Raw genomic sequence first — 27268 nt, forward strand, 5'->3', positions numbered from 1 at the left:
CTTAGATGCTAACATGCCTAATAGCAGCACTACACCGATAAATAAAAGGATAAACAGCCTCTGCTACCGATCAATGATGATATCCTTTCAACTCTTCATAAACAAGGCATAAGATGGCAAGACTTCACACCAATAAAATTGGAGAAAAGAGTCCTCACCCATGTAGGATATACAGCTACAATTCCAAAGAAACAACGTAAGAGGTTAAATGCATGGCCCAACAATTGGTTTCTCACACCTTGACCAGAGGTCATGCTTCATAATCCTCATTCATGAGCAATTATGATGAGATGTTGTTGGAAACCAAAGTTTAAGGATACAATCTCAAAATTATTTATATATTTTATTCTTTTCTGGTTTAGGTTGAAGTATCATGCAAATATGTACCTATAATTCACGTGCACAGATCTTTTTAGTGAAAATTTTCTAATGTGAGATGTAAATTTCCTAGACTATGTGGCATTATCACTCGTGACAATTCACCATTTTCCATTATTAGATATCTCCATCTAGCATTATTTTACCATTCCTCGATCAATGAACATTTGATGCTAAAGCTCACTGTGCAATATGTTGGAGCCCGAGTGTATGTGAAGAAGAGAGGAAGAAGAAAGGCAAACTCAAAGGAGAAAGGTGAAAAGTTGACGGATGGCAACAGTAGCAATAATACTAGTGAGCAGATTATGGGAGCAGAGGACAGCAATCCTGAGACAGATGGCAACAGTGATAATAATATCGGTGAGCAGATTATGGGAGCTCCAGATAGCAGCATTCCAGAAATGGCAAGGACAGAAGACATGCAGCAAAAGTCTAAGGACATGCTGGGAAAGAATGGAACTATGGAAATATCGAATGCTGAGTTGGAACGTCAAGATTGGAGGAGCAACAGCAAGGAATTAAGAAATAGGAACCTGGAGAGAATTGAGGGGGGAATGATTTTTTTGGAAAAAGGAAGGATTAAGGGAGAGACCTAGCCTCTCGAAAGCTGGTGAAGTAGTGAGTTTGTGTATTGTGTATTGTTTTTGAGTCACTTTGCAGTTGTTTTTGCCTTGTAGGTTATGGGAATTCGTTGGGAATAGCCCTTGTTAAGCATGAGTCTGTTATCTTTAATTTTGTGCACTACAGTGGCAATGAAAGTGTAATGCCAATCAGGCTTTATTTTCTTAGCAAATTAATACAACTAGAAACATTTTCCCAGTCTTTTTACATTATTGACTGTTTCATTCGTAAAACGAATACAAATATACAAGCACATCTTAGCTCTCGCTTAAGTCTGTGATCAAGTAGCACCAAGAACAGGGGGAGATCTTTAGTTCGGTCAATGCACTCTTCAGGTACCTATCACAATAAAAATTCAACCATTATCTATAGAAATTTAACTGACATTGATGATGCTAATCTTCCAAAAGGTTTGTAAATATATGATTAGGTAACTGGGTAATACTATCAATAACAATTTGTTCTTCTCAAGAAGCCAGTAGGACACAGAAAGATACATTGGATGTACTCACCAAGAAAATGTGAAATGCAAAATATGCAGCACTTCATCCGTCAGGCAAATTTGCTGTTTTATTTTTGGTAAGTGGCAAATTTACTGTTTGTTGCAAAGGTTCCAGCGAAATTTCTGACATTGAACATTAATCATTATTAGTCCTCAATTCCTTGCTGAATTTGCAACTTGAGCATCTCCTCGGCAAAATCAGTTACACAATCGGAAATTCTCAACATTGGTAACCAACTAGTTAGTCAGCTCTGCAAATTAAAGAAATAACAAAATCAGAAACACAAGGCCGTGATACTTTCTGTTTAAATATAATTGAAAGGAGAAAGAATAGAGATTAGTGACAAAGCAAAACACAAGGCTGCACTGATGAGACAATATATAATTCGATGATACAGAAACCATAAATAGAATATTAAAAAAATGCCTCAGAATAAAAGATAAAAAGCACTTTAACCTTACAAGAAAATAATGTACTCAAAGTGGGGTTATGCCATTTAAGAAACACGAACAAAAGTCTTAAGATATACAACTCTTGGTCAAGAAAAGGAATGCAACAACAAAGTTAATCAGTTGGACGCTCACCAGGAAAATGTTAGGAACAGGATTGAGCTTTTCTTTCATCTGGAAAATTATCCTTTTATTGACATGTGTGTCAACAAGGTTGCATATCCAACCCCTAATTGAGTTCTTTCGACCACTATTTTAATGCCATTTGTCCTCTCTTTGATAACATGAAATGTTGGGCTGAGAAAATATGAATGTTTGATGAAATTTGAAACTAATATATAATTCATTACATGCCTTAGTTAAAAGAATTAGGAAAAACTGAACCTTTAAGAAGTGTGGATACACAAGATATTTCCTGGCCAGTCAATGTTTTCCACAATGAGAAAAAAGTTCTGCGGCGGGAATTTGATGCCAGGTTTCAATAAGTTCAAAGAGAAAAAATGTCTTAGTAAAGCAATTTTCGGTCAAGAAAAAGAATGCAACAAGAACCTTAATCTGCAAACTTCTTAATCAATAGATCATATTTCAACCTTGATTCTTCAGCAAATTCATGGCATCTTCTACCTGCCTGTCAGCATCAAAGTTAACATATAAAAATCAAGTTTAATTAGCTAGAAAGAATGCGGCTTTTCAATGTCCCCACTTAGTAGAGAGACAAGCAAGAACACAAACCTGTGATAATGAGTCATCAAAGGATTTCACAGGGAGAATCCATTGTAATTTGAGAAACTCCCTCGTGAATGAGCTATCCAACAGTAAGAGAGAGCAAATAACAGACATATAAATCACTTCTGAATTAAAATTAAAGAATTTGAAGAAATATTAATAAAGCTGTGCTGTGCAACATGAAGAAAAAACAAAGTGAGAAAGTATAACCAACCATTTCTTTCATTTTGAGGATATAATCTCCTACATTTATACCTCTCTTTCATATTTGTTCTAAGGTTAAAATTTGAAGCATAAACAATATCACATTGAAGATATTTCCATGTTGGTCAAATTTAACAACTTTTTTTTTTTTTTTCGGTAAGTAAACTTCTCCTTCTTTGCTTTGCCATGGAGTACTTACTCTTTCGATTAGTTAGAGAAATTATATGTACTCTCCATTCAAAAACCGACTAGAAAATCTGTTCTGCATATTGAAGAAATAATAGATAAAGGATATTAAAGAAATGAAGAACGACATAGAGATCAGTAAGAAAGCATGCCAACAACTATGCTACTCACGCCATTCTTCCTGTCTTCGTTAATGAGAAATGACACACTTAGACAATTTTTTCGGGCTTGTCAAATTTTTCCGTCATGAAACAAAGTTCTGCAAAAGGAAAATTGAGACATGGTTTCAGTAATTTTAAAGAAAAAAAATATCTTAACAGAGGTAACTTGTCTCACTACTTAACAAGAGAAACTTTAAATGAGTTCTTCTTGAGTACTCTTCCACATATATCGCTTCCCTCTTCCATAGTGGAAAACACTGCACTGAAACCATAAATATTTGTTCTGAGGTTGAAATTTGAAACTTTGAATAGAAAATAAATATCATGTAAGTAATTTATGAAAACTTGGATCATGAAAGTTATAAAGATGAAATTTGATGTCTTGTTTCAATATCTTAGAAGTCTGATATATTTGAAAACCAGGATGTCCATCATAAAAATTTCAGAGTTTCATATTTTGGTTTTGGAAAATGCTCCATTTTTTAAGTAAACCTCTGTTTTTAAGGTGAAAAAAGAGTGCCAGAACAAAACCAGAATGATTGTTAGGCACCAGCATTGAATATCAACCTAGATAACCACCATATTATAAAAATTAATTTAGTAACTTCACATTTCTAACTTAAAGTAACTCAATGGAAATAAAAGTTGACCATTAATACCTTGCAGCCACTAGTTTCAATGGAAAAAGTTGGAGTCTTATAAGCAGCAACACAAACTACCTGAGTTTCCCATACTGATGGTAACAAAATTCAGAAATAGTAACTTATAATCGCAGGTGAATCACTTTACAGATATTGGAGATGAACTGGTAAGTACCGAATAGTCAAGGATCCTCAGAATATATAAAATGGACTTTACCAGCTAAGAAGAAAGCCACTGGAGTTCTTCCGAGTTCTATAAGATCTGAGGATATATTCATTGCTGCATAGACAACATCACAACAAGAAAAATGCAGACAATTACTAATGGAAAAGTTTCCAGAAAAATAGAATTATGGTCCAGCCATCAATAAACTAAAATGATTATCTCATCTATTGATATTTCTGCATGTATAATTCTCTAGCATCGTTTGCAGTGAGAGGTTCATGTCTAATCATAATAAAGAACCACTTCTTTCATCTACGCATGGTCTGTCTTACTTCAGTCAGATGATTGGTAAACCACATTGTGTGCATCTTGCATATAACACTTCAGAGAACCTCTAAAAAGTATAATATATAAAATGACTGGAGTTAACAAAGCATCACTGAATGTCATAAAGATAGGCCATTTCATATCACTCCTTGATTGCAAAATCAGAAACACGTTGCAAAAAAAACAATATCTATCATCATGATATACGTGGTCATAAAACTTACTCTGCTCTCCATGCCGGTGTACACCTCGTTTTCCTCTGGTGAAAAACACAGGGATGCCAACCTATTGGAATTTTAGCATTTAAGTAATAGTAAAATGAACAATAATGTTACGAGAATATTGAAAGAAAAACAATTGCAAAGAAATTTGTATAAGCCAAAGCACAAAGCATAACAGTTAAGATTAAAGTTAATTACCACAGAGGCAAAAAATATGGTTGCAGAAACAGTAGTTGCACCATTCATCAGGGTAGCCACCTGAAAATGCATCAGCCAGTTGTGAACTTAGTTGTGAAAGTGAAAACCCACAAATAGCAATATCTTAGCAACATGACCAATATAGATTTGTGCAAACCACCAGACAAGCAGGGAAAAAAAACTGCTGAGTGTCCCACAAAGAAAACAGAAAACAAGTAAAATACCCCAACAAAAAGGGTTCAAAAATTTAAAGGCTAGCAATAAGATAGAAAGGAATTTGGATTCCTCCGTGGTACTGATTTAAAATTTTCCAAGAATGAGTTTAAGATAAACACCTACCATACAGTTACTGCATTTCTATACCCTCCTGTAATTGAAACAAACTCTAATGATAGCTTCTTCACATACATCAAAGAAATAAACAGAAATTGTGATATCAAACCACTAATAAGAAATCTAGAAACAAAGAAGCATTGAGAAAGCATATCCAATCCCTAATTGAGTTCTTTCGACCACTCTTCTAGCACCATTTGTCCTCTCTTTGATAACATGAAATGTTGGACTGAGAAAATAAATATTTGATGAAATTTGAAACTAATATATAAATCATTACATGCCTTAAAAGAAAAAGGAAAAGCTTCACATTATCAGAAAATTAATCTCTGAAAAGTGGGGTTATGACCTTCAAGAAGTGAGGATACACCACATATTTCCTGGCAAGTCAATGTTTTCCGGTATGAGAAAAAAGTTCGGCAGCAGGAATTTGATGCCTGGTTTTAATAAGTTCAAACAGAACAAGTGTCTTAGCAAGACAAATTTTGGTAAAAAAATAATGCAATAAGAACCTCAGTCTGCAAAATTCTTAATATTTACATCATATTTCAACCTTGATTCTTTTGCAAATTCATGGCATCTTCTACCTGTCTGTCAGCATCAAAACTAACAAATCAAAATCAAGTTCAATTAGCTAGAGAGAACCCTACTTTTCAATGGCCCACTAAGTAGAGACACAGGCAAGAACACAAACCAATTGCAACGAGTCATCAAAGGATTTCACAGAGAGAATCCGTTGTAATTTGAGAAGCCCCCTCATGAATGAGTTATCCAACACTAAGAGAAAGCAAATAACAGATATAAATCACTTCTAAATTAATATTAATGAACTTCAAGAACAATTAATAAAGCTGTGATGTGCAACATGAAGAAAAAACAGAGAAGTGAGAAAGTATAACCAACCATTTCAGCCATTTGAGGATATAATCTCCTACATTTATACCTCTCATTCATATTTGTTCTAAGGTCAAAATTTGAAGCTAATATTAAATACAAATTTTCATGCCTTAGAAGAAAAAAATGGCATAAAAAAATCACATTAAAGATATTTCCATATCTTTCAAATTTAAACTCCCCTTCCTTGGTTGTCTAAATTATGAGCACAACTAGAAAATTTGTTTAAAAGTTTCCAAGAATGAGTTTAAAATAGCAATGGTTGTAGGAAATGCTCCATTCTCCCTCAAAATTAGGCTTTATAGTTTATGTTTTAATATAAACATCCTTCTAAAATTATTAATTGAAATTTGAATTTTCATACAAAACATCAAATATATATTTAATTTTTGATAAAATAAATTGAAAAATAATTATATTTACAAAAATTAATAAGTTAAAAAGTGAAATTTTCATAATATTTTGACGGATAATGATAATTTTCCTTTATCCATTTATTTATAATTAGTTACTAAATACATTCATTAATTACAAAATATTTAAATATACATTGAATCACAAATACGATTATTTAAAGAAATAACAAATAAGCAAATAAAATTACCTCACATTAATGCCTTCAAAGGTTGCCTAGCAGAGGACAACCATCAATATTTCTTTTTAGTCTTATATTCTGAACAAGGTGATTTGGTATTGCCTTCAATTTGGGGCACATGCGAATTTCTAAAGAAACCAGAAATAACATGATTGTAATAACCTCTTCTTTTTCTCCAATTCTAGTAATCTCATAATCCCACTCTTCTCACTCAGACATCCGCCAAAATTGAATACTTTTCAATTTGGAGAAGAAAACAAATGATGAAGATGTGTCGTCACTTTCTTTTCCCAAAAATTCATTACTCACAGGTTTCAAACTTGCCATAGATCTGATGTGTAAGGATTCAAGGGATGGCAATTCTCCCAAGGGAGGCAAATGGTTACAGTTATTGCAAGATTCAAGTGTTAAGTGGATGAGCTTGGACATCATCCAGTTAGGCAAAATAGTGTTGCCTCTGAAATTCCATAGAAATAATTTCTCCAAATTTAAATACGGTTGTAGGATTTGAAGAAGAGCGTTAGCATCCTCATTTGTCCTCTCTCTTCCATCATCATCTTTATTGAAAGAAAGACCCAAATTAAACAGGTTTTCATGATTCTTAAGCGGTAACGCTCTAGCCTTGTCCACATCAAATACATTTCCCAACCCGTCTATACACAACTCTCCAAAGAGGTTAAGGTATTTTAAACCTTCAAGGCTACATGTTTTCTCATCATTGCCACCACAACCATTTACCACTAAACGGTTCAAGGTTCGGAGATCACTCAATCTTTGAATTCCTACTGGGATGTATCTTAATGACCAAGTCTCATGATTTTGTAGATGCCTTAGCTTTATTAATTTTTCCATCCCTTGAGGTAATTCTTCCAGTTTTTCACAGAAATTAATGTCTAAAGTTTGCAAATTATATAATTCACATAATGCTTCAGGAAGTTTTCTCAAAGCTAACCACCTCAAATTAAGATATCTTAGATGAATCAATTTTCCTACCTCTTTTGGAATGTCCTTAATCAAACTTTCAGAAACCCAATCTTCTTCACGTATACTTAATGCCTTTAAACATGTCAATTTACCAAATAATTTTGGTAAGATATTAGGAGGCAATGAAATTGTGGAATCTTTAATATTATATAACAAACTACGCATCCTTCTTAAACTAAATATTGAATCAGGAAATAAATCCTCACCATAAATTGTTACCATTAAATGATAAACTTGCTCATGATAACAAGAGTTTATGATTGGCTCTTTAAGGCTACCAACTTCTATGTGGAGACATTCATTCTTACTTAGGAATTGAGCAAAGTCATGTACTAAATCGTGCATTTTACATTGAAAGACATTATTTTGATCGTCTTTTCCAAACTCTTGGAATAATGATCGTGAAGCTAAATAGTCAAAATACTCTTCACCAACTATCTCCATTGCTTTATTTTCTTCTTCCTTAACATATCCTTGAGCCATCCACAGTTTAATCAATTCATCTTTATTTATTTCATAATCCTTAGGAAAAATTGCACAATATATAAAACATCGTTTTATCATACAAGGCAAATCATCGTAACTCAATGATAATGGTCGGAAAATCTCCTTTTCAATTTCTTCAACTTTCCATAATTCACTATCTAAGACACTTTTCCATTCTTTCTAATGTTTTTTAAAACGCAAGAGACTCCCTATAGTCTTTGTAGCAAGAGGCAAGCCTTTGCACTTACTTAAAATTTGCCTACCAATCTCTTCAAAATTTTCACACTCCTCTTGAGATATACCAAAAAATGCTAATTGCTGAAATAACAACCACCATTCTTTATCAGACAACTCCTTAATATTGAAAATATCAGTTAATCCCATCATACATACAACCGACTCTTTACGTGTGGTAATCAAAATTTTACTTCCATGGAAACAATTCTTCAAGCAATGATATAATGGTTCCCAATTTTTATAATCTTCATTCCACACATCATCTAAGACCAAGAGGATTTTCTTTCCCCCAATACATCTACTGATACGTTGAAGAAGTGAATCTAATTCACCTAAATTTGGGGCACAACCCTCTAAAGCTTCAATGATTACTTTGGCAATCCTATACTCATCAAAAGGTTCTGATACATATACCCATATTCTTTTGTCAAAATTGTTTATTGCGTTCTTATCATTATAAGCTAATTGAACAAAAGTTGTTTTACCAATACCTCCCATCCTTATAAGAGAGATGATAGGGAGGTGTTTTTCACTACTTTCACACAACTTATGTATTAGCATAGTCTTCTCTTCAACTCGGCCACATATCTCGGACAAATCAATAAAAGTGGTACTTTGTACTCGCTCACTCTTTTCAATCCCTCTGATCATGTGAAAATTATACATCTCTTTTTGTTTCGCGATGACATCTAATTTTTCATTTACTTCCTTTCTTCTGACTGCAATGTCATGTCGTAAGCTCGCTTTCTGAAATGAGAAGCAAGAAGAGGGAAAAGAGAAACATCCCTTCTTCTTTCTACGAATAAGGACATTTTCTAACCCCTGATCAATTTGCTGTTTCAACAAAGCATAATTCCACTCGTCCAACACGTCTTCAATGTCGTAGGAAGCCTGTTTGAACCGATCTAACCAAAGTCTCACAGTTGTCTGCTTCACTTGCCTTGCCTCTGCATCAATGAGCACAGCTTGAATAGCTTCAAGATTGCTTCTCAGCTTTTCAACTTCTTTGTCGACACCAACAACTAGCCTCACCTCCTGTTTTATGCCTTCAGCAACGACTGAAATCAACTGCTCTAAGACACCGGAAACAAGTGCTTCAGCCATAACCAGAGAATCAGGTAACTATTCGAATGATAAGATAGCTGGAGATAAATATGAGTTTCTAGATGTGGTCGGTATAAATATCCTCTCAGTTCTTCGTAACCGACCAATATGGTCAACTTGGTGGAACAATTCTTAAAAGGATTCGGGTGGGCGAAATCCGGGTCTCTTGTTGGGTAGCCTTACTTTTTTTTAAATCTACCATTTCCCGGCCCAAAAGAGAATTTCCTATTTCTATTTTAAAATTTAAGTAGAATATTCTATTTTAAATACAATTGATGATTTTTAAATCTTTTACAAAGACAATATCTTTTTTTTTTTTGTTGATTCCAATCACCTTTCATATGGATCTCTGAGAGAAGAATGAAAATATTATTTTCATTTGTAATTCTAATAAAAATTTATATCTAAAATAACTGAGAAATTATTTAGATAAATAAAATTAACAATTTTTCTCCTGATTAAAGATTTCAAAATCATACCATAAAGTAGTAGGTGAATGGATATATACTAATCAAATAAATCTAGTTAATAATAAATAATAGGCCAAAAGATTTATTCTCACTTAAGGTATAATGAAAATCTAAAATAATTTTTATTAATTTTTGAAAATTTAAATACTTACCTATTTGTTAATTTTAGTTGTTACAATTAAAGATAAAAATATTATTTAAATATTTTTATTTAAAAAAAGAATTGATTTCTTTTTAATTCCTTAGTTTTAAAAACTTATCAATGCTAACTCCACAAACCCTGCCAAAAATCCATAAACAAGGTATTAGGCATCAACAGAACACAAAATAGACTATTTTTCATACCCTGTGTGTGTAAGTCCTATAATTTCATATAAAAGATACTACAGACCTGATGTTTTGGAGTCTTCCTTTTACGGAGAGACTTCCATGGCTATTTTTCATGACTCACAAGCAATGATCAAAGCAACATAGAGGTCTAACGGCAATGTTAATTGAAAATATATTTTAATTGAATTATCATTAACAAATCAATACAGTATGAGCACATTACCTCAACTACACTGTCGTCTAAGCTGGGAAAGAGCTGCAGCAATCTGAGCCCCAACAAAAGCATTATTTTTCACAAGTGCAATGTCGAAATTTTGGTTAAGCGTAGACTTAATATATCAAACAGCATTTCCAGCTCAAAGTAGCAGTCGAAAAAAAAAGGCACGGAGAGGATCTGATGTGTATAATCTATTAATGTAGTATTACAACAATTGTGTTCGGTTTCCAGCCAATCAAGAAGTTTCACATGCATCTACTGTGTCCTGGTGCTAAAACACCAATTATGTACAAAGAATATAATATATATGGACGAATTCAATATATTGTAAGAAGGATACTTGAGGCGAGTGACACTCCTCCTGTTGATTAATTTACTCTTGCCAGCAAAAATGGAGTCTCAGCATTTCCTGTTATGTTTTTGTCCCTAACAAGAGACAACAATTCTAGGTTAAGTACAAGCAGGTCCATGGTAAAGCACATAAAGAAATTGTAAAACAGTGTAATTATGTTTCACGAGCAAAAGATAGTTTTGGCCTTGCTTGTCTAACAGCAGTCTGGATTGCAGACTCAATTTCCAGAAGCTGTGTATTTTTTTGGTATTGGAACAGCATTCAAGACTCCAGAACCAAGCTTAAGTTTCAGGTTTGCATCTGCAATCAATAACAACCATCGCTGCATAGACAACATCAAAACAAGCATAGTGTAGACAGTTACTAAAGGAACAGTTTCCAGAAAAATAGGATTGTGGTCTAGCCCTCCATAAACTAAAATGACTTATCTCATGCTGTTTTAAATAATCATTTAAACAAGAACGAAAAATAATGTCTACCTCCAACCCACTGGAGGCAAGATAACAGGAATATACATCAGATGTACTCACCAAGAAAATGTGAAATCAAAAAGATGTAGCACTGCTCCCATCAGACAAATTTGTTGTTTGTGACAAGGGTCTCAGTGAAATTTCTGACATTGAACAATTATTACTATGGCCCTTAATTCATTACTTAATTTGCACCTTGAGCATTCCTCGGCAAAATCAGTTAAAGAATTGGAACGACTGAAATCAACTGCTCTAAGGCACCGGAAACAAGTGCTTCAGCCATAACTAGAGAATCATGTGACATTGCCGATAAATATCCACCAAGTCTTCATAACCAGCCAAAATAATCAACGTTAAGAGTCGAATATGCGTGGCCCACCACTTCCTTATGTCACCCACAAAGCAAATATTGACTTCATTAATATTTAATATTAAACCCCGTATTTATCTGCAATCAAAGTGTGTATAATATCGAATAATTGCAATACTCCAAGAATTATACATTAAATATTTATAGACATCTAACATACTTGCAGTAGAGCCTAAATTTTAGTTTGAGTACTGACTCATCTTAACCTAAAAAGACGTACGCACAGAAAGCCTGAAGTAAATAATGTATACTTAATAATTATTGATCAAATTATTTGTATTTATAATAAATATTAATTTTAAATTAAGGTTGAATAATTTCAAATCACAATATAACATATTATTATTAATATCTAAATTAATAATCAGTATATATATTGTTTGTTTTATACTTTACGTAGCATACTATATAGTATGTTATAATTAGTATCATAGTAGATTTATTATCAAATAAGGTTAGGTCCTCTACTCAGTGTCTGTGTGAATTTAAGCTAAAAATGGGCATGCAATGTTTAATAGACCCAAAATGAAGAATACTTAGGAATTGTTTGATTTATACAATTTTTTATTACCAATAATAATTAAAGATTGTCACCAGTATAAATTCTTTAAATATTACTAAACATAAATTATTATTATTATTATTATTATTATAATATTTGGTTAAATTGATATGTATAAATAATTATTATATTTGATTGTTAGTAATAAAAGAATAAGCAGTGTTATGTGCATAATTTTGTGTACAAATAATAATATGTTATTATGTGATTCAATAATTAAAAATTAAAAAATAATAAAATACTCAATCACACGATGACACATCGTTGTTTGTATACAAAGTTATACATATAGTTTTATTTTGAAAGAATGTTGAGGTATAATTTTATTAAAATGTTTTTTGATGTTAAACTAGATTAAAGGTGTTGAGATTGGGGAAAATTGTGAGGGGAAACAATAGGGAGAAATTGTAGTGACCAAAGGCGGGGAGTTGAATAAAAACTTAAGTGGAAATAGCTAGGGTTTGCTCACCCACTACAATACCCATAAGTATATTTAGGGGTAAAATAGCCTTTTCCATATGTTTTGCTTATCTCCGTTGATGGTGGATTAGAAAATGAATTAACATTGAATAAGAATGTTTAGTTGTAGCTTTTTATTATAAAAAGCTACAATTGAATAAGAATGTTCAATGTTTGAATTCACCAATTAAAGAAGAACAAACAGCAGCTGGAATATGATAATGCTTAGGGGTGATCTGGGTATTTTATAATATACAGAACGGTATTTTATTTATTTAATTAACTAAAGAATGTTTAAAGGATAGACAATGCTACTTTCTGCAGTAGGGCCATATAAAAAGTAAAAAAGTTGTGTATTACTAGTCCGAAAGGCCCAAAATGTTCTTCAAATGTGGGATCCTCAGTTTTGATGCGTTCTTAAAGTTACGTCTACAAGGTTTGAAAAACCCAAAATCTCTTTAATAAACCAACTACTATTAAAATTTTTTGTTAGAACTTAAAGTAAAATCATTATTTTACTAATAATATTAAAAAATATATAATTTTATCTTATTTTTCCCAAATTTTGAAAACTCACAATTCACCCTTAGCCTCAACTTTGAAAAGTAAATTTTCTCCCCTAGATCGGTTGCAAACTCTAGCAACGGTAGTTGCTATTGTCTCCACCTTTAGCCCAATAGAGGAGGGAGATCACCGATGATGTTGACAAAGATGAAGAACTTCATCTCCGTTGATGAAGAAGAAACAGAGAAGAAAAACTTCGTCTCCATCGACAAAGAAGAGACGGAGACGAATCTGACTCATCTCTTCATCGAGGAAAAGATAGAGACGAAGTTCTTCATCGAGGACGAGATAAAGACGAAGTTCTTCATCGATAGAGAAGTTATGTTGACATCATCAGTCATCTCCCTCCTTTGCCAGGCTAAAGGTGAAGATGGCAGCCATCGTTGTCGTTGTCAAATTTTACAACAAACCCTAGGTTTTGGGGGGAAAAAGTTATTTTTCAATATTAAGGTTGGGGTGAAATGTGAGTTTTGAAAATCTAGGGGGAATGAGAAAAAATTTATATTTTTTAATATTATTGATAAAAAAACGATTTTATCTTTATCTCTAATAGAAAATTTTAATGGAAGTTAGTTCATGAGTGAGACTTTGAGTTTTTCAAACTCCATGGGTATAACTTTGGAAACACATTAATATTTGGGTGGGACATAGTCCTTAGGCCTAAATATAATTGCTTGTAATGCGGTGACTGTGGATATAGCTCAAAAGGTGATAGCAAATCAAGCATTTAGCTATTTAGGAGGATGGAAGGAGTTAGGCCTAAGGAGTTAAGCCTACTCTTACTTACTACTTTGAGTTGCACATTAAATTCATTAATGTCTTTTTCAGGATATCCAAACTTGAACATTGTAAATGTTGGGTGTTGTCATAGATTTAAATTATAAAAATTACAATAACTTTAAGAGGTGGTTTGAATGAAAAAAAAAAGAAAAGAAAATTTATATATAAGAAAGTGTGGATTCAAGTATTTTTTAGTTGCTTACCTGATTAAGTAGTGAGAAAATTAAATTTTAAACAACATGAGATTCATCCACACAGTTGTTAAACCACATTTGAAGGCTTCCTTATCTTTTAAGATTGAACGGATGTGTGTGAGTGCATATAAGGTGACAAAAGTATATATAGTTCATAATATAATTTGTTACATAGGCTTGTGAATGGGCATTCTAAGGGGTGTTTATGATTGTTCCTTAGTCATGCATGATTGTTTTAAGGGACATTCTAAGGAATGGTCATTCATTCAACATGAATGTCCATTGATCTAGCTTGACACCTATCCAATATTTAAATATTCTTCATCCAAATTGAATAACGTCAACTCTCTACTATTTTTTTCCAACCTTTATGTTTTAGGTTATTTTTGTTTGATCCCTTAAATAGACAAAGTCATACTTTAATTTAACTATCTCATGGATCTCGAAACTATTATCTCGAATTTCAAACATGATTCACTTTGTTTAACCCAATGCCTTTAGATTTCATGAATTACCTATTATGTGTGTATCCACGGCTCTCCAGCGTATTGATAGTGAAAAGATTTGTGACAAATTATGACTATCTAAATGACAAGTATTAATGATAGACAATAAACTATCAACAATATGGTTATCATAAAATTTAATCCTCTCATCAAGTGATATATCTTCCAGGCTAAGGCACATAGTTACTGTCAACCTCAAATTTGTCTCGATTTGCATTATAGCAAACACTTGATAGTATTAGATTGAGCAACAAATCAATCCCATTATGACCACATATTTTTTTATTGGTCGTTTACATCTTATAGTAGGTCTAACAAACATATGTATTCCCATAACTGAGAGTAATAAATCTTTATCAATCCATCATAGTCTCAATATGTCTCTCAACATGGTGAGTCACCTTCGACATCAAATCATATCGATTCTTACACAAAACGATCTAGTGACCATAAGTCAAAGAATCATATGTACCACCATTTATTTGAGAAAATTTTCTATAGATACTAAGATTACCATCCATATGAAATCTTGGCAAGTATAGTGAACATGTCCACTCACCATGCACTCTTGTATTTTACCAAATTGTTAGTAAACAATAGTGATACGTGAAATATGTCACTACCCTTTGTAGGATTGTTCAATATTATGATAATTCAAATTGTATTGTTTATGCTCTAGGTCACAGTAATACTGAGACAATGAATGCTTAAATAATGATCACTATATTTGAATATAAATTTCTCATGATAAAAAACATACACTGATTCCCTCGCCACATTTCTATTATTTTACGGACATTCATCTAATTAAGTAAAACAATGTCACCTTATTATCGTAAACATGATACAATTTTACGAGTTAATACTATTACATTAACCAGATGGCAAGCCTTTACACCAATAAATCGGAGAAAAGAGTCTCCACCCACATAGGATATATAGCTACAATTCCAAAGAAAACAGCGTATTAGATTAAATGCATGGCTGACAATTAGAAATGGATTATTCACTATGTTAAAATTTTGATAATACGTATATTATAAGATAATTTAATAATATAAGTGATAATATTTGGAATTAAGCAGGTAGCTAATGTTGGCGCTGGTGGCCTCGAAGCATTTTATCAATATCCAGTGAAATTTTGATGAATGTATTAATTTTGTTTTATATGGTTGAGAATTTGCCTCTTAGGCAGGTATATGAATATGATTATACTGTTATAATATTTATAATCTAAACGCATCACTACCTATACTGCTACAATATATTCTGATGATGACATTTTGTAATTTCCATGTTCAACAATGGAGGAAGAAGCCCCTTTTTTCTTATTGTCATTTTAATACTATTGTGTCTGTATTGTAATAGGTTATATGCGTAAGCACAATTCATTATTTAATTAGAATTTATGGCATTCAAATATTCATATAAAATTTTAATTTAATCTTAGTTTCATTTTTACTGCAATTTAATCTCTCTGTCGTTAGTAAAACAGTAAAAATATTTTGTGATAAAAATTTTTAAAAAAGAAAGGACAATGACAATATCTTTCAGTCGAATTTTGTTTGGAGCAAGAAGATGGATTCAGGAAGAGGATTTTCATCAGCTTCTTATAACCCATTGTTAATCACTTATACAAAAAAACCAGTTCAGTTGGATTTACGTAACCAGTTTTCAGAAAATGAGAAAATGATATCTGAACTGAAAAATCGATCTTCTTAAAAAAAACAAAATCTAAAATAAAATTGAATGCACAGAAACCTAAAAGGTCATGTTCATACGTTGCTAACTCAACAAACACTGCCAAAAATAAGAATCAGAAAGACCAAATCAAAACCATGCCACATACATAAAAATGGAAATATGAATTGAATTTGTTACAACAAAATTTATAGCTTTTAACATAACATTAAAATATTTGAAGGGGATGGAATCGTCCCAAGCCTTAAAGGTTGCCAACAACGGTATTCTCTTGTCTGTAAAATATCTCCCTAAGAAACATCATTTCAATGGAAGTTTTCCGAGCAATTAGGACTAGTGATTAGTTGCACGACCAACGATCAGGTATATGAATTGTTTGCCATGCATCAAGGAAAACAAATAAACCTTCCATTCAGAAATAGTGAGAATACCTCTGTTTAGTACCAAATTTATCAAGTATTTATATTATGATTTTTCTATTCTCTTTTATATCGAACGAGAAATTTATCTTCTCCTTCAGAATTAGGTTTATTTAGTTATATAGAATATGAATAAATCCTGATAATCAAATTTGAATTAGAAAATTCTTAATATTCCTATTTGGATGTAATTCATCTTTTTATTTCATATAAATATAAAGAATCGATATGAGATTAGAGAGAACTAGTTAGATGGAGATATAGACAAATAAACAAGTCATCTAGCTATTCATCCCTTCCTACGGATCGTTTTCAAGCAATTTTTGTAACATCAACTAATAACTACACAATAAATGTAGATTTTTTAATCATCAGCTTGAACCACTCTAAAAATTTATAATCCATTTTTATTTTCTCTTTGCTTTACTTAAATCATACTATAGTAGATATTAAAATGTCCCATTGAATCCTTGTCATTACTACTATAGCCAAACTTGTGCAAGTTTGCAATGTGTAATTGTAATGAGAAATCTCATCAACAGATTGGTGCTAGAAGGAGGTCTTATATCTCTACAATATTTAATTTTGTATGTTTCAATTATCCAATGCTCTAAGTCCTCTAATAGCTCGTAGAAGGTGGCACAAGAAAACCCTAGAAAACCAGACTTATGATGAATCAATGACTGTTCATGACTTTCTCATTCAAGTGTTCCTAGTTAGTTGACCCCAATGGCCAATAATCAATATCCAAAGCCAAATCAGATTTGATTGCTTAACTAAAATCAACCAATGGCAATTTATCCAATATTGTCCAACAAATACTTAATGTTATCCCAGTATCATTCTCATCATTGAGAGGACATGTTCCTATGAGGGAAACAACCATAAAAGTGTTTGAACTGCCTTAGGTTATAACATGGCTTTATTGCCAACGACAATGACAAAATACCAATGATTAGAAGATCTCTAATCCTCTCCGATGTGCTACATGCCCTGACCCTCTCGACTCTCAGCAGAGACCTGTTTGGTAGGGAAGTCGTCCAAACACATCTAAGCATATTGCGTCATTACCTATGCAACAAAATTGATGCCCCAGGTCTACAACTGCATTCTTAGATGCTAACATGCCTAATAGCAGCACTACACCGATCAATGAGAGGATAAGTAGCCTCTGTTACCGATCAATGATGATATCCTTTCAATTCTTCATAAACAAAGGCACGAGATGGTGAGACTTTACACCAATAAAATCAGAGAAAATAGTCCCCACCCACATAGGATATATAGCTACAATCCCAAAGAAAGAACGTGCAAGAGAGATTAAATGCATGGCCCAACAATTTGTTTCTCACAACTTGACCAGAGCTGTTGCTTTGTAATCCTCATTCATGAGCAACAATGATGAGACGTTGTTGGAAACCAAGTTTAAGGATAAAAGTAAACAATTCTTGTTTCAAATGTATTAGCAGTAAATTGAGTTAAAAACTTTTTGACTGATATTTTACCATGTTACAGAATTCAAGATCAATGGTGGTGATGTCAAAGGGCTTTGAAATATCAAGAAAATTATAGAGCCTGCACACTGCTAATTCATGTGCATAAATTTTTTATTAGTAATATTATGTGTATCTATTTTGAGTACATAAATAGGTACATATTTATATGTTTTATCACGTAATTAGACGTTAATTTATCTTTAATTTAAGATCACTCAATCACATAATGACACATATAAGTATGTATTCATTTGTATACTCAAAGTGAGTATTTATATTTTTATTGAATTTTTATTTGTAAAAATTTCCCAATATGAGAGGTTAATTTCCTAGACGGAATGTTATCCAATACTTGTAAATCCTCTATTTAAGAAACCGATAAAAGCAAAAGCAGCTAACCTTAACCACAATGTTGTCTCAGCTGGGAGAGTGCAGCAGCAATCTTAGTGCCAGGAAGAGCATTATTTTTCACGTCTGCAATGTCTAAAATTTGATTCAGCATAAATTGCAACCCAAAGTATAATATCAGTTTGGTCAATCTAACAGTTTACAGTCACTCAAAAAGAATACTTCTATAATAGAAAGCAAAATACATGTCAACAAAAAGATGTTTTCAAAGAACTGTAAAACAAGTACCTTATAACAGTACCTCAGACAACTAAATATACATGAATAGGTAATTGGGTATTATTATCAATAACAATTTGTTCTATTGAAGGAGCCAGTAGGAAATACAAAAATACATCAAATGTAATCACCAAGAAAATGTGAAATCCAAAACATGTAGCACTTGTTCCATCAGGCAAATCTGCTGTTTGTTACAAGGGTCCCCGTTGAATTTCTGACATTGAGCAATCATTATTAACCTTAATTCCATGCTTAATTTGCACCTTGCGCATTTCGTCAGCAAAATCAGTTACAGAATTGGAAATTCTCAACATAAGTAACCAACTGGTTAATCAGCTCTGCACATTAAAGAAGCAACAAAATCAGAAACAAAAGACCGTGATAAGACAATATAATATTTTGATGACATAGATATCATAAATAGAATATTACATGCCTTAGAATAGAATATTACCAAGCAAATGTAAACAACGGGATTTGACAAATTATTTACAAGTGCGTCAATCAAGTTTTCTTCGGTCCATGATGTAATTTGGTCCACCATTTGTACGGCCTGCAATGTTTGACATAGATTTGAAATTCTCAGCATATAGTTAACAAGCATCTAAGTAAGAACAGAACCAGTAACAAACACAAGGATAATAACCTATTGGAATGTTAGCATTCAAGTAATAGTTAAAAGAATGATGCTGTTACAAGAATCTGGAAAGAAAAACAACTGAAAAGAAATTTGTATGAGCCAAAGCACAAAGTGTTAAAACAATTAAGCCTAAAGTTAATTACCATAGAAGCTAAAAAATATGGTTGCAGAAACAGTAGTTGCACCACTCCCTCTTGTAGCCACCTGCAAAATGCATCAGTCAGTTGTGAAAGTGAATTATCATAGAAGAATTCAGAGTATCATTTCATGGCATTCCATCATCTCTTATGCTAAATTTTCAGGAATGACAACAAATAACATTGGCTGAAGACCTACCAAAAAAAAAAAACATTGGGCTGAAAGCCTATGTGAAGTCAGTGATTGATATCTAAGCACCCCTCACAACACAAGCAATGTCCCTCCGAGCTGTCTTTTGTGCTTTACTTCCTAACTTAGCAAGCCTTTCCAGTTCTTCAATACTCAAACCTACATATACCAACATCTTAGCAACATGAGAAATTTAAATATTAAATCCACCTAGAATTGTTGAGCCACCAGAAATTTAAATATTAAAAAACTGCTGAGTACATTTGGTTCCAAATTTTCCATTCTACAAAGAAAACAAAAACAACTCATACTGCCCAACTAATCAGACAATATATTTTGATGGTATAGGAATCATAAATAGAATATTACATGCCATAAAAGAAAAGAAAAAAAGAACTTAAACCTTACAAGAAAATTAATGTACACAAAGTGGGGTTATGACCTTTAAGAAAAACGAATAAAAGTCCTACAAGAAAAGGAATGCAACGACTACTTCAGTCCGCCAACTTCTTCTCAAGGTGAAAGTGGAAGATAGAAATAAACAGTATCAAATGCTAGCTTACCAACAAAATGTAAAGACCAGGATTTGATGAACTGTTTCATCTTGTAGATTTTCTTTTTGTTTACAAGTGCCTCAATCAAGTTTTCTTCGGTGCATGATTTAATTCTGTCCTCCATTGGTACCACCTGGAATGGTATAAATGGATTTGAAATTCTTAGCATATAGTTAACAAGCATCAAAGTAGGAACAAAACCAGTTACACAAAGATGTAATGTGCTTTCGAATTAAACATCAAGAATGCAAGAAAAAGCAAAGAGCAATATTGGGAAAGCACAACCAACCATTAAATGAGCTCACTTGGCTACTCCCTGAAACCCATTCTTCCTCTCTTCAAAGTTTCACAAGTTTAGTTTGGAAAATACTCTGTTTCAATTATCTATTATAGATAACAATTTGTTCTATGAAAGAAGCAAGCCAGAGATAGATCAGTTGGAAGCTCACCTGGAAGATTTTAAGAACGGGATTGGGCTTCTGTTTCATCTGGAAAATCATCTTTTTATTGACAAGTGTGTCAACAAAGTTTTTTCTTCAATAAATAAGATAAACTGGCTCTGCATTTCTGTCCTCCAGTAATTAAGACAAGCTCTGATGATAGCTTCTTCACATACATCAAAGAAATAAACATAATACTGTGATATCAAACCACTAATAAGAAATCTAGAAACAAAGAAGCATTGGGAAAGCATATCCAACCCCTAATTGAGTTCTTTTAACCACTCTTCTAGCACCATTTGTCCTCTCTTTGATAACTATTAGAGGAAATTTGAAACTAATATAATTCATTACATGCCTCACTTAAAAGAAAAAAAAAAAAAGGAAAAGGTTAACATTATCAAAAAATTCATCTCTGAAAAGCAGGATTACAACCTTCGAGAAGAGTGGATACACAAGATAATTTCTGGGCAGACAATGTTTTTAAGAATGAGAAAAAGATTCCGTGGAGGGAATTTGATGTCTGGTTTCAATAAGTTCAAAGAAAAGCAATTTTCTTAGTAAAGCAAATTTTGGTCAAGAAAAGAATGCATCAGGAACCTTAATCTGCAAACTTCTTAATATATAGATCATTTTTCAACCTCGATTCTTCAGCAAATTCTTGGCATCTTCTACCAGCCTGTCAGCATCAAAGTTCGCATATCAAAATCAAGTTTAATTAGCTAGAGAGAACGCGGCGTTTCAATGTCCCCACTATGTAGAGAGACAAGCAAGAACACAAACCTATCATAATGAGTCATCAAAGGATTTCACAGAGAGAATCCTTTGTACTTTGAGAACCTCCCTTGTGAATGATCTATCCAACAGTAAGGAAAAACAGAGAAGTGAGAAAGTATAGCCAACAATTTCTTTCATTCTGAGCATATAATCTCCTTTACTTATACCTCTCTTTCATATATTTGTTCTAAGGTCAAAATTCGAAGCATAAACAATATCACATAGAATTCTTTTAACCACTCCTCTAGCACGATTTGTCCTCTCTTTGATAACATGACATGTTGGACTGAGAAAATAAATATTTGATGAAATTTGAAACTAATGTATAATTCATTACATGCCTTACTTGAAAAAACATGGAAAAGCTTAACATTTCCAAAAAATTTATCTCTGAAAAGTGGGGTTACAACCTTCAAGAAGTGAGGTAGACCACTCTTCGAGCACCGTTTGTTCTCTCTTTGATAACATGAAATGTTGGACTGACTAAACAGATATTTGATGAAATTTGAAACTAATATATAAAACATTACAAGCCTTAGCTAAAAGAAAAAGGAAAACTTAACATTATCAGAAAATTCATCTCATAAAAGTGGGGTTACTACCTTCAACAAGTGAGGATACACAAGATATTTTCTGACCAATCAATGCTTTCCAGTATGAGAAAAAAGTTCAGCAGAGGGAATTTGATGCCTGTTTTCAATAAGTTCAAAGAGAACATTTGTCTTAGCAAGGAAAATTTTGGACCAAAAAAAAGAAAAGAAATACAACAAGATCCTCAATCTGCAAAATTTTTAATAATAACATCATATTTCAACCTTGATTCTTCAGCAAATTCATGGCATCTTCTACCTGCCTGTCAGCAACAAAATTAACATATTAAAATCCAGTTCAATTAGTTAGAGAGAACGGGGCTTTTCAATGACCCACTAGGTAGAGAAACAAGCAAGAACACAAACCTATCACAATGAGTCATCAAAGTATTTCACAGAGAGATACCTATTGTAATTTGAGAAACTCCCCCATGAATGAGCTATCAAACAGTAAGAGAAAGCAAATAACAGATATATAAATCACTTCTGCATTAATATTAAAAAAATCTCAAGAACAATTAATAAAGCTGTGATGTGCAACATGAAGAAAAAACAGAGAAGTGAGAAAGTAAACCAACCATTTCAGTCATTTTGAGGATATAATCTCCTATATTTATAACCCTCTTTCATGTTTGTTCCAAGGTCAAAATTTGAAGCTGTGATACAATACAAATTTGCATACCTTGGAAGAAAAGGGCATAGGAAATATCACATTTAACATATTTCCTTCTCTGTCAAATTTAACCTCTCCTTCTTTGCTTTTTCTTGGAGTAATTATTCTGTCTATCAAGTTACAGTGTAAATTCTTTAAATTAAGAGCCCGACTAGAAAATTTGATCTGCATATTAAGGGAATAATAGTTCCATATACAACATATTAAAGAAATGAAGAAAGGCAAAGAGATCAATAAGTAAACATTCCAATACCTGCTCCACTCATGCCATTTTTCCTGTCATCCTTAATGCAAAATGACCCACAGAGACAATTTTTCCGGGCCTGTCAAGTTGTTCTGGCGTGGTACACAGTTCTGCAGAGGGAAATTGAGGCATGGTTTCCGTAATTTGAAAGAGAAAATATGTCTTAACATAGGTAACATAATAAAAGAAACCTTGAACGAGTTCTTCTTGAGTACTGTTGTACAAATATCCCTTCTCCCTTCCGATAGCGCAAAAACACTGCAGTGAAACAATAAATATTTGTTCTGAGGTTGAAATTTGAAACTGTGAATAGAAAATTATATCATATAATTAATTTATGAAAACTTGGGTTATGAAATTTGCTGTCTTGTTTCAATATCTTAGAAAGTCTGATACATTTGAAAACTAGGCTGGCCATCATTAAAATTTCAGAGTTTCATATTTTGTTTTTGGAAAATGCTCTGTTTTTTTAACTAATCTAAATAGGCTAGAAAATACTTCACAATATTAATTAAATAGGTTGGAAAATGCTATCATTAATGCCTTGAAGATGACAGAAGAAATGTTAAACAATTTCTTACTAGTTGCTCATGCATTAAAATATAAATGAAGTTGCATATGATTTCTAGAAAGATAAAGTTGTGGCCAACAGTTTCACATCTAATACATAGACACATGCTATTTACCTCTGGTTGCCACCTGAAAAGTCCATCTGTCAGTTGTGAACGTGAATATCTAAAATGGAAGTTCCAGAACAATGGGAATATGGTCTAGCCCTCCATAAACATAAAGATAAAGATAGGCCTCCATGCCAACCTATTTATTATTATTATTAGGAAAAGTTTTATTCAAGTATTAATTTTAAATGTCATACCAAATAATAAATATATTTTCATTTTTTATTAAGTAAATTGAAACATATTTCTACTTGCAATAATTAATAAATTAAAAACTGAAATATTTAAAGGATGATAATAATTTCCTTTACCAAATGATTTATAATTAGCAATTAAATAAATTTAATATGACATTCATTATTTACTAAATATTTAAATAATTATTCAATCACAAATACATTTATTTAAAAAAAAGGCAAATAAAATTACCTCTCATTAACGCCTTAAAGGGTAGACTAGCCGAGGACAATGAGAAATATCTTTCTTCAATCTTGTATTCCGAACAAGGTGTTTTGGTAGTGCCTTCAATTTGGGGCACTCATAAATTAGCAAGAAAACCAGAGATGGCATAATTGTAATATCTTCTTCTTCTCCAACTCTAGTAATCCCGTAATCCCATTCTTCCCACTCAAACATCAACAAAAATTGAATTCTTTTCAATTTAGGAAAGAAAACAGATGATGAAGATGTGCCGTCATTTTCTTTTCTCAAAAATTCATTACTCACACTTTTCAAACTCTTCATTTCACTAATAACTAAATATTCAAGGGATGACAATTCTCCCAAGGGAGGCAAATGCTTACAGTTACTACAACCATCAAGTGTTAAGTGCCTGAGCTTGGTTAAGGACATCATCCAGTTGGGCAAAATAGTGTTGCCTCTGTAACTCACTATTTTTAATTTCTCCAAATTTAAAGATGGTTGTAGGATTTCAAGAAGTGCTTCATCCTCCTCATTTCTCCTCTCTCTTCCATCAATATCTTTATTGAAATCTAGCCCCAAACCAACAAGGTTTTCATGACTCTTAAGCGGTGATGCTTTAACCTCCTCTACATCTGATACATTTCCTAACCTTTTTATTCTCAACTCTCCAAAGAGATTAAGGTATTTCAAACCTTCAAGACTACATGCTTTCTCATCATTACTACCACTTACCACGAAATACCTTAAGGTTCGGAGATTACTCAATCTTTGAATTCCTTTTGGGATGTATTCTAATGACCAAGTCTCATCATTTTCTAGATGCCTTAGGTTTATTAATTTTTCCATCCCTTGAGGTAATTCTTCAAGTTGATGACAATGACTAATATCTAAAGTTTGCAAATTATATAATCCACATAATGCTTCGGGAAGTTTTCTCACATTTAAACTCCTTAAATTAAGGTATCTCAAATGTATCAATTTTCCTACCTCTTTAGGAATCTCTTTAATCAAACTATTTAGCCGCCACTTTCCAGTTATACTTAATGCCCTTAAACATATCAATTCACCAAATAATTTTGGTAAGATATTAAGAGGCAATGAATGCCTAGAATCTTCATTATTATATAAGAAGCTGTGCATCATTCTTAAACTAAACAGGGTATCAGGAAATAAACCTTCACTACAAATTGTTATCATCACGTGACAAACTTTCTCACAATTAAAAGAGCTTATGAGTGGCTCTTTAGAATCATCAACTTCTATGTGGACACATTCATTCTTATTTAAGAATTGAGCAAAGTCGTGCACTAAATCGTGCATCTTACATCCAATCACATTATTTTCATCATCTTTTCTAAACTCTTGAAATAATGATCGTGAAGCTAAATAGTCAAAATACTCTTCACCAACTATCTCCATTGCCTTGTTTTCTTCTTCTTTAACATATCCTTGAGCCATCCATAGTTTAATCAATTTATCTTTTTCTAATATACAATCCTTGGGAAAGATAGCACAATATACAAAACATCTTTTTATTATACAAGGCAAATCATTATAACTCAATAATAGTGGTTGAAAAACTTCTTCCTTAATTTCTTTAAGTTTCCATGATTCACTATCTAAGACACGTTTCCACTCTTCCCAACCTTTTTTAAAGCGTAAAAAACTTCCCAATGTCTTTGCAGCTAGAGGTAAACCTTGACATTTGCTTGAAATATTTTTCCCAATCTCTTCTAATCTTTCACATTCCTCAAAAGGCCTACCAAAAAATGCTAATCGCTTAAACACCAACCAACATTCATCATCATTCAACCCTTGAACATTGATAATATCCATCGAACCCATGATTTTTGCAACTGACTCCTTGCGTGTTGTAATCAAAATTTTACTTCCATGGACACCATTCTTCAAACAACGATATAATGGTTCCCATTTTCTGAAATCCTCATTCCACACATCATCTAACACCAAAAAAAATTTCATTCTTTGGATTGATGTACTAATATGTTCATGAAGTGATTGCAATTCATTTAAATTCAAAGTAGAACCTTCTAAAACCTCAATAATTGCTTTAGCAATCCTATATTCATCAAAAGGTTCGGATACACATACCCATATTCTTTTATCAAAACTATTAATCAACATATCATCATTATAAGCAAATTGAGCAAGAGTTGTTTTTCCAATACCTCCCATTCCTATAAGAGAGATGATAGGGAGGCGTTGTTCAGTGCTTGCACATAATTTATCTTTTAAAATGTTTTTACATACATTTTGACCACACATCTCCTCAGACACATCAACAAATGAAGTTGTTTGTACACGTTCTGACTTTTCAACCCTTGTGATAGCATTAAAACTATACCTCTCTTTTTGTTTCGTAATGAAATCTAGATTTTCATTTACTTCTTTTATCTTGATTGCAATGTCATTACGTAAACTAACTTGTTTGAATGAAAAGCAATATGAGGGAAAGAAGAAACACACCTTCTTAGGACCAGCAGCATCTTCAACCCCCTCTAGTTCTTGTTTTAGAATGGCGTAGTTCCACTCATCCAACACATCTTCAATGTCGTAGGAAGCCTGTTTGAGCTGATCTAACCAACGTCCTACAGCTGTCTCTGTCACTTGCCTTGCCTCTGCATCAACGAGCACAGCCTGAATAGCTTCAAGATTGCTACTCAGCTTTTTAACTTCTTTGTCAACACCAACAACAAGCCTCACCTTCTGTTGTATGCCTTCACCAACGACTGAAATCAACTGCTCTAAGACAGCGGAAACAAGTGCTTCAGCCATAGTCAGAGAATCAGGTAACCGTTCGTACAGATAAGAGAGCTGAAGAAAAATATGAGTTTGTAGATGTGGTTGTAATGAACTGTGAAATGCTGATAAATATCCTTTCAATTCTTCATAACAAGCCAGCCAATATAGTCAACGTGAAGAGGACAATTCTTAAAAGATTCCCCACCGACGTTGGGTGTACCAGTGTAAA

General features: G+C 32.6%; 1 protein-coding gene across 18 annotated transcripts; it reads right to left on the reverse strand.

The window, feature by feature from the left end:
- Positions 1-1131: 1131 nt before the first annotated feature.
- On the reverse strand, positions 1132-27268 carry LOC123209182 (putative disease resistance protein RGA3). 18 transcript variants are annotated; one of them, XM_044627018.1, is made up of 13 exons: positions 24283-27268; positions 23368-23434; positions 22626-23286; positions 22485-22522; positions 21676-22359; positions 21534-21571; positions 21328-21415; positions 20742-21209; positions 20462-20585; positions 19908-20057; positions 19715-19775; positions 19386-19484; positions 18858-19269 (listed from the first exon to the last, which is right to left on the reverse strand). In XM_044627018.1, exon 1 carries the CDS (start codon positions 27070-27072, stop codon positions 24289-24291), a length of 2784 nt encoding a protein of 927 aa, XP_044482953.1. In that variant the 5' UTR covers positions 27073-27268; the 3' UTR covers positions 18858-19269; positions 19386-19484; positions 19715-19775; positions 19908-20057; positions 20462-20585; positions 20742-21209; positions 21328-21415; positions 21534-21571; positions 21676-22359; positions 22485-22522; positions 22626-23286; positions 23368-23434; positions 24283-24288. The 18 variants fall into 18 exon arrangements, with proteins under 18 accessions (XP_044482957.1, XP_044482953.1, XP_044482950.1 ...); XM_044627015.1 differs by having other exon boundaries at positions 20742-21058; positions 21154-21209; positions 21328-21571; XM_044627007.1 differs by having other exon boundaries at positions 20742-21571; positions 22626-23042; positions 23186-23286.

Source organism: Mangifera indica, chromosome 2 (genome assembly GCF_011075055.1).
Source record: "Mangifera indica cultivar Alphonso chromosome 2, CATAS_Mindica_2.1, whole genome shotgun sequence".
Classification (NCBI taxonomy): domain Eukaryota; kingdom Viridiplantae; phylum Streptophyta; class Magnoliopsida; order Sapindales; family Anacardiaceae; genus Mangifera; species Mangifera indica.

What these genes read in the sequence shown, in the direction of transcription:
- LOC123209182 (XM_044627022.1), bottom strand. Translation starts at nt 27,072, where the DNA reads ATGGCTGAAGCACTTGTTTCCGCTGTCTTAGAGCAGTTGATTTCAGTC.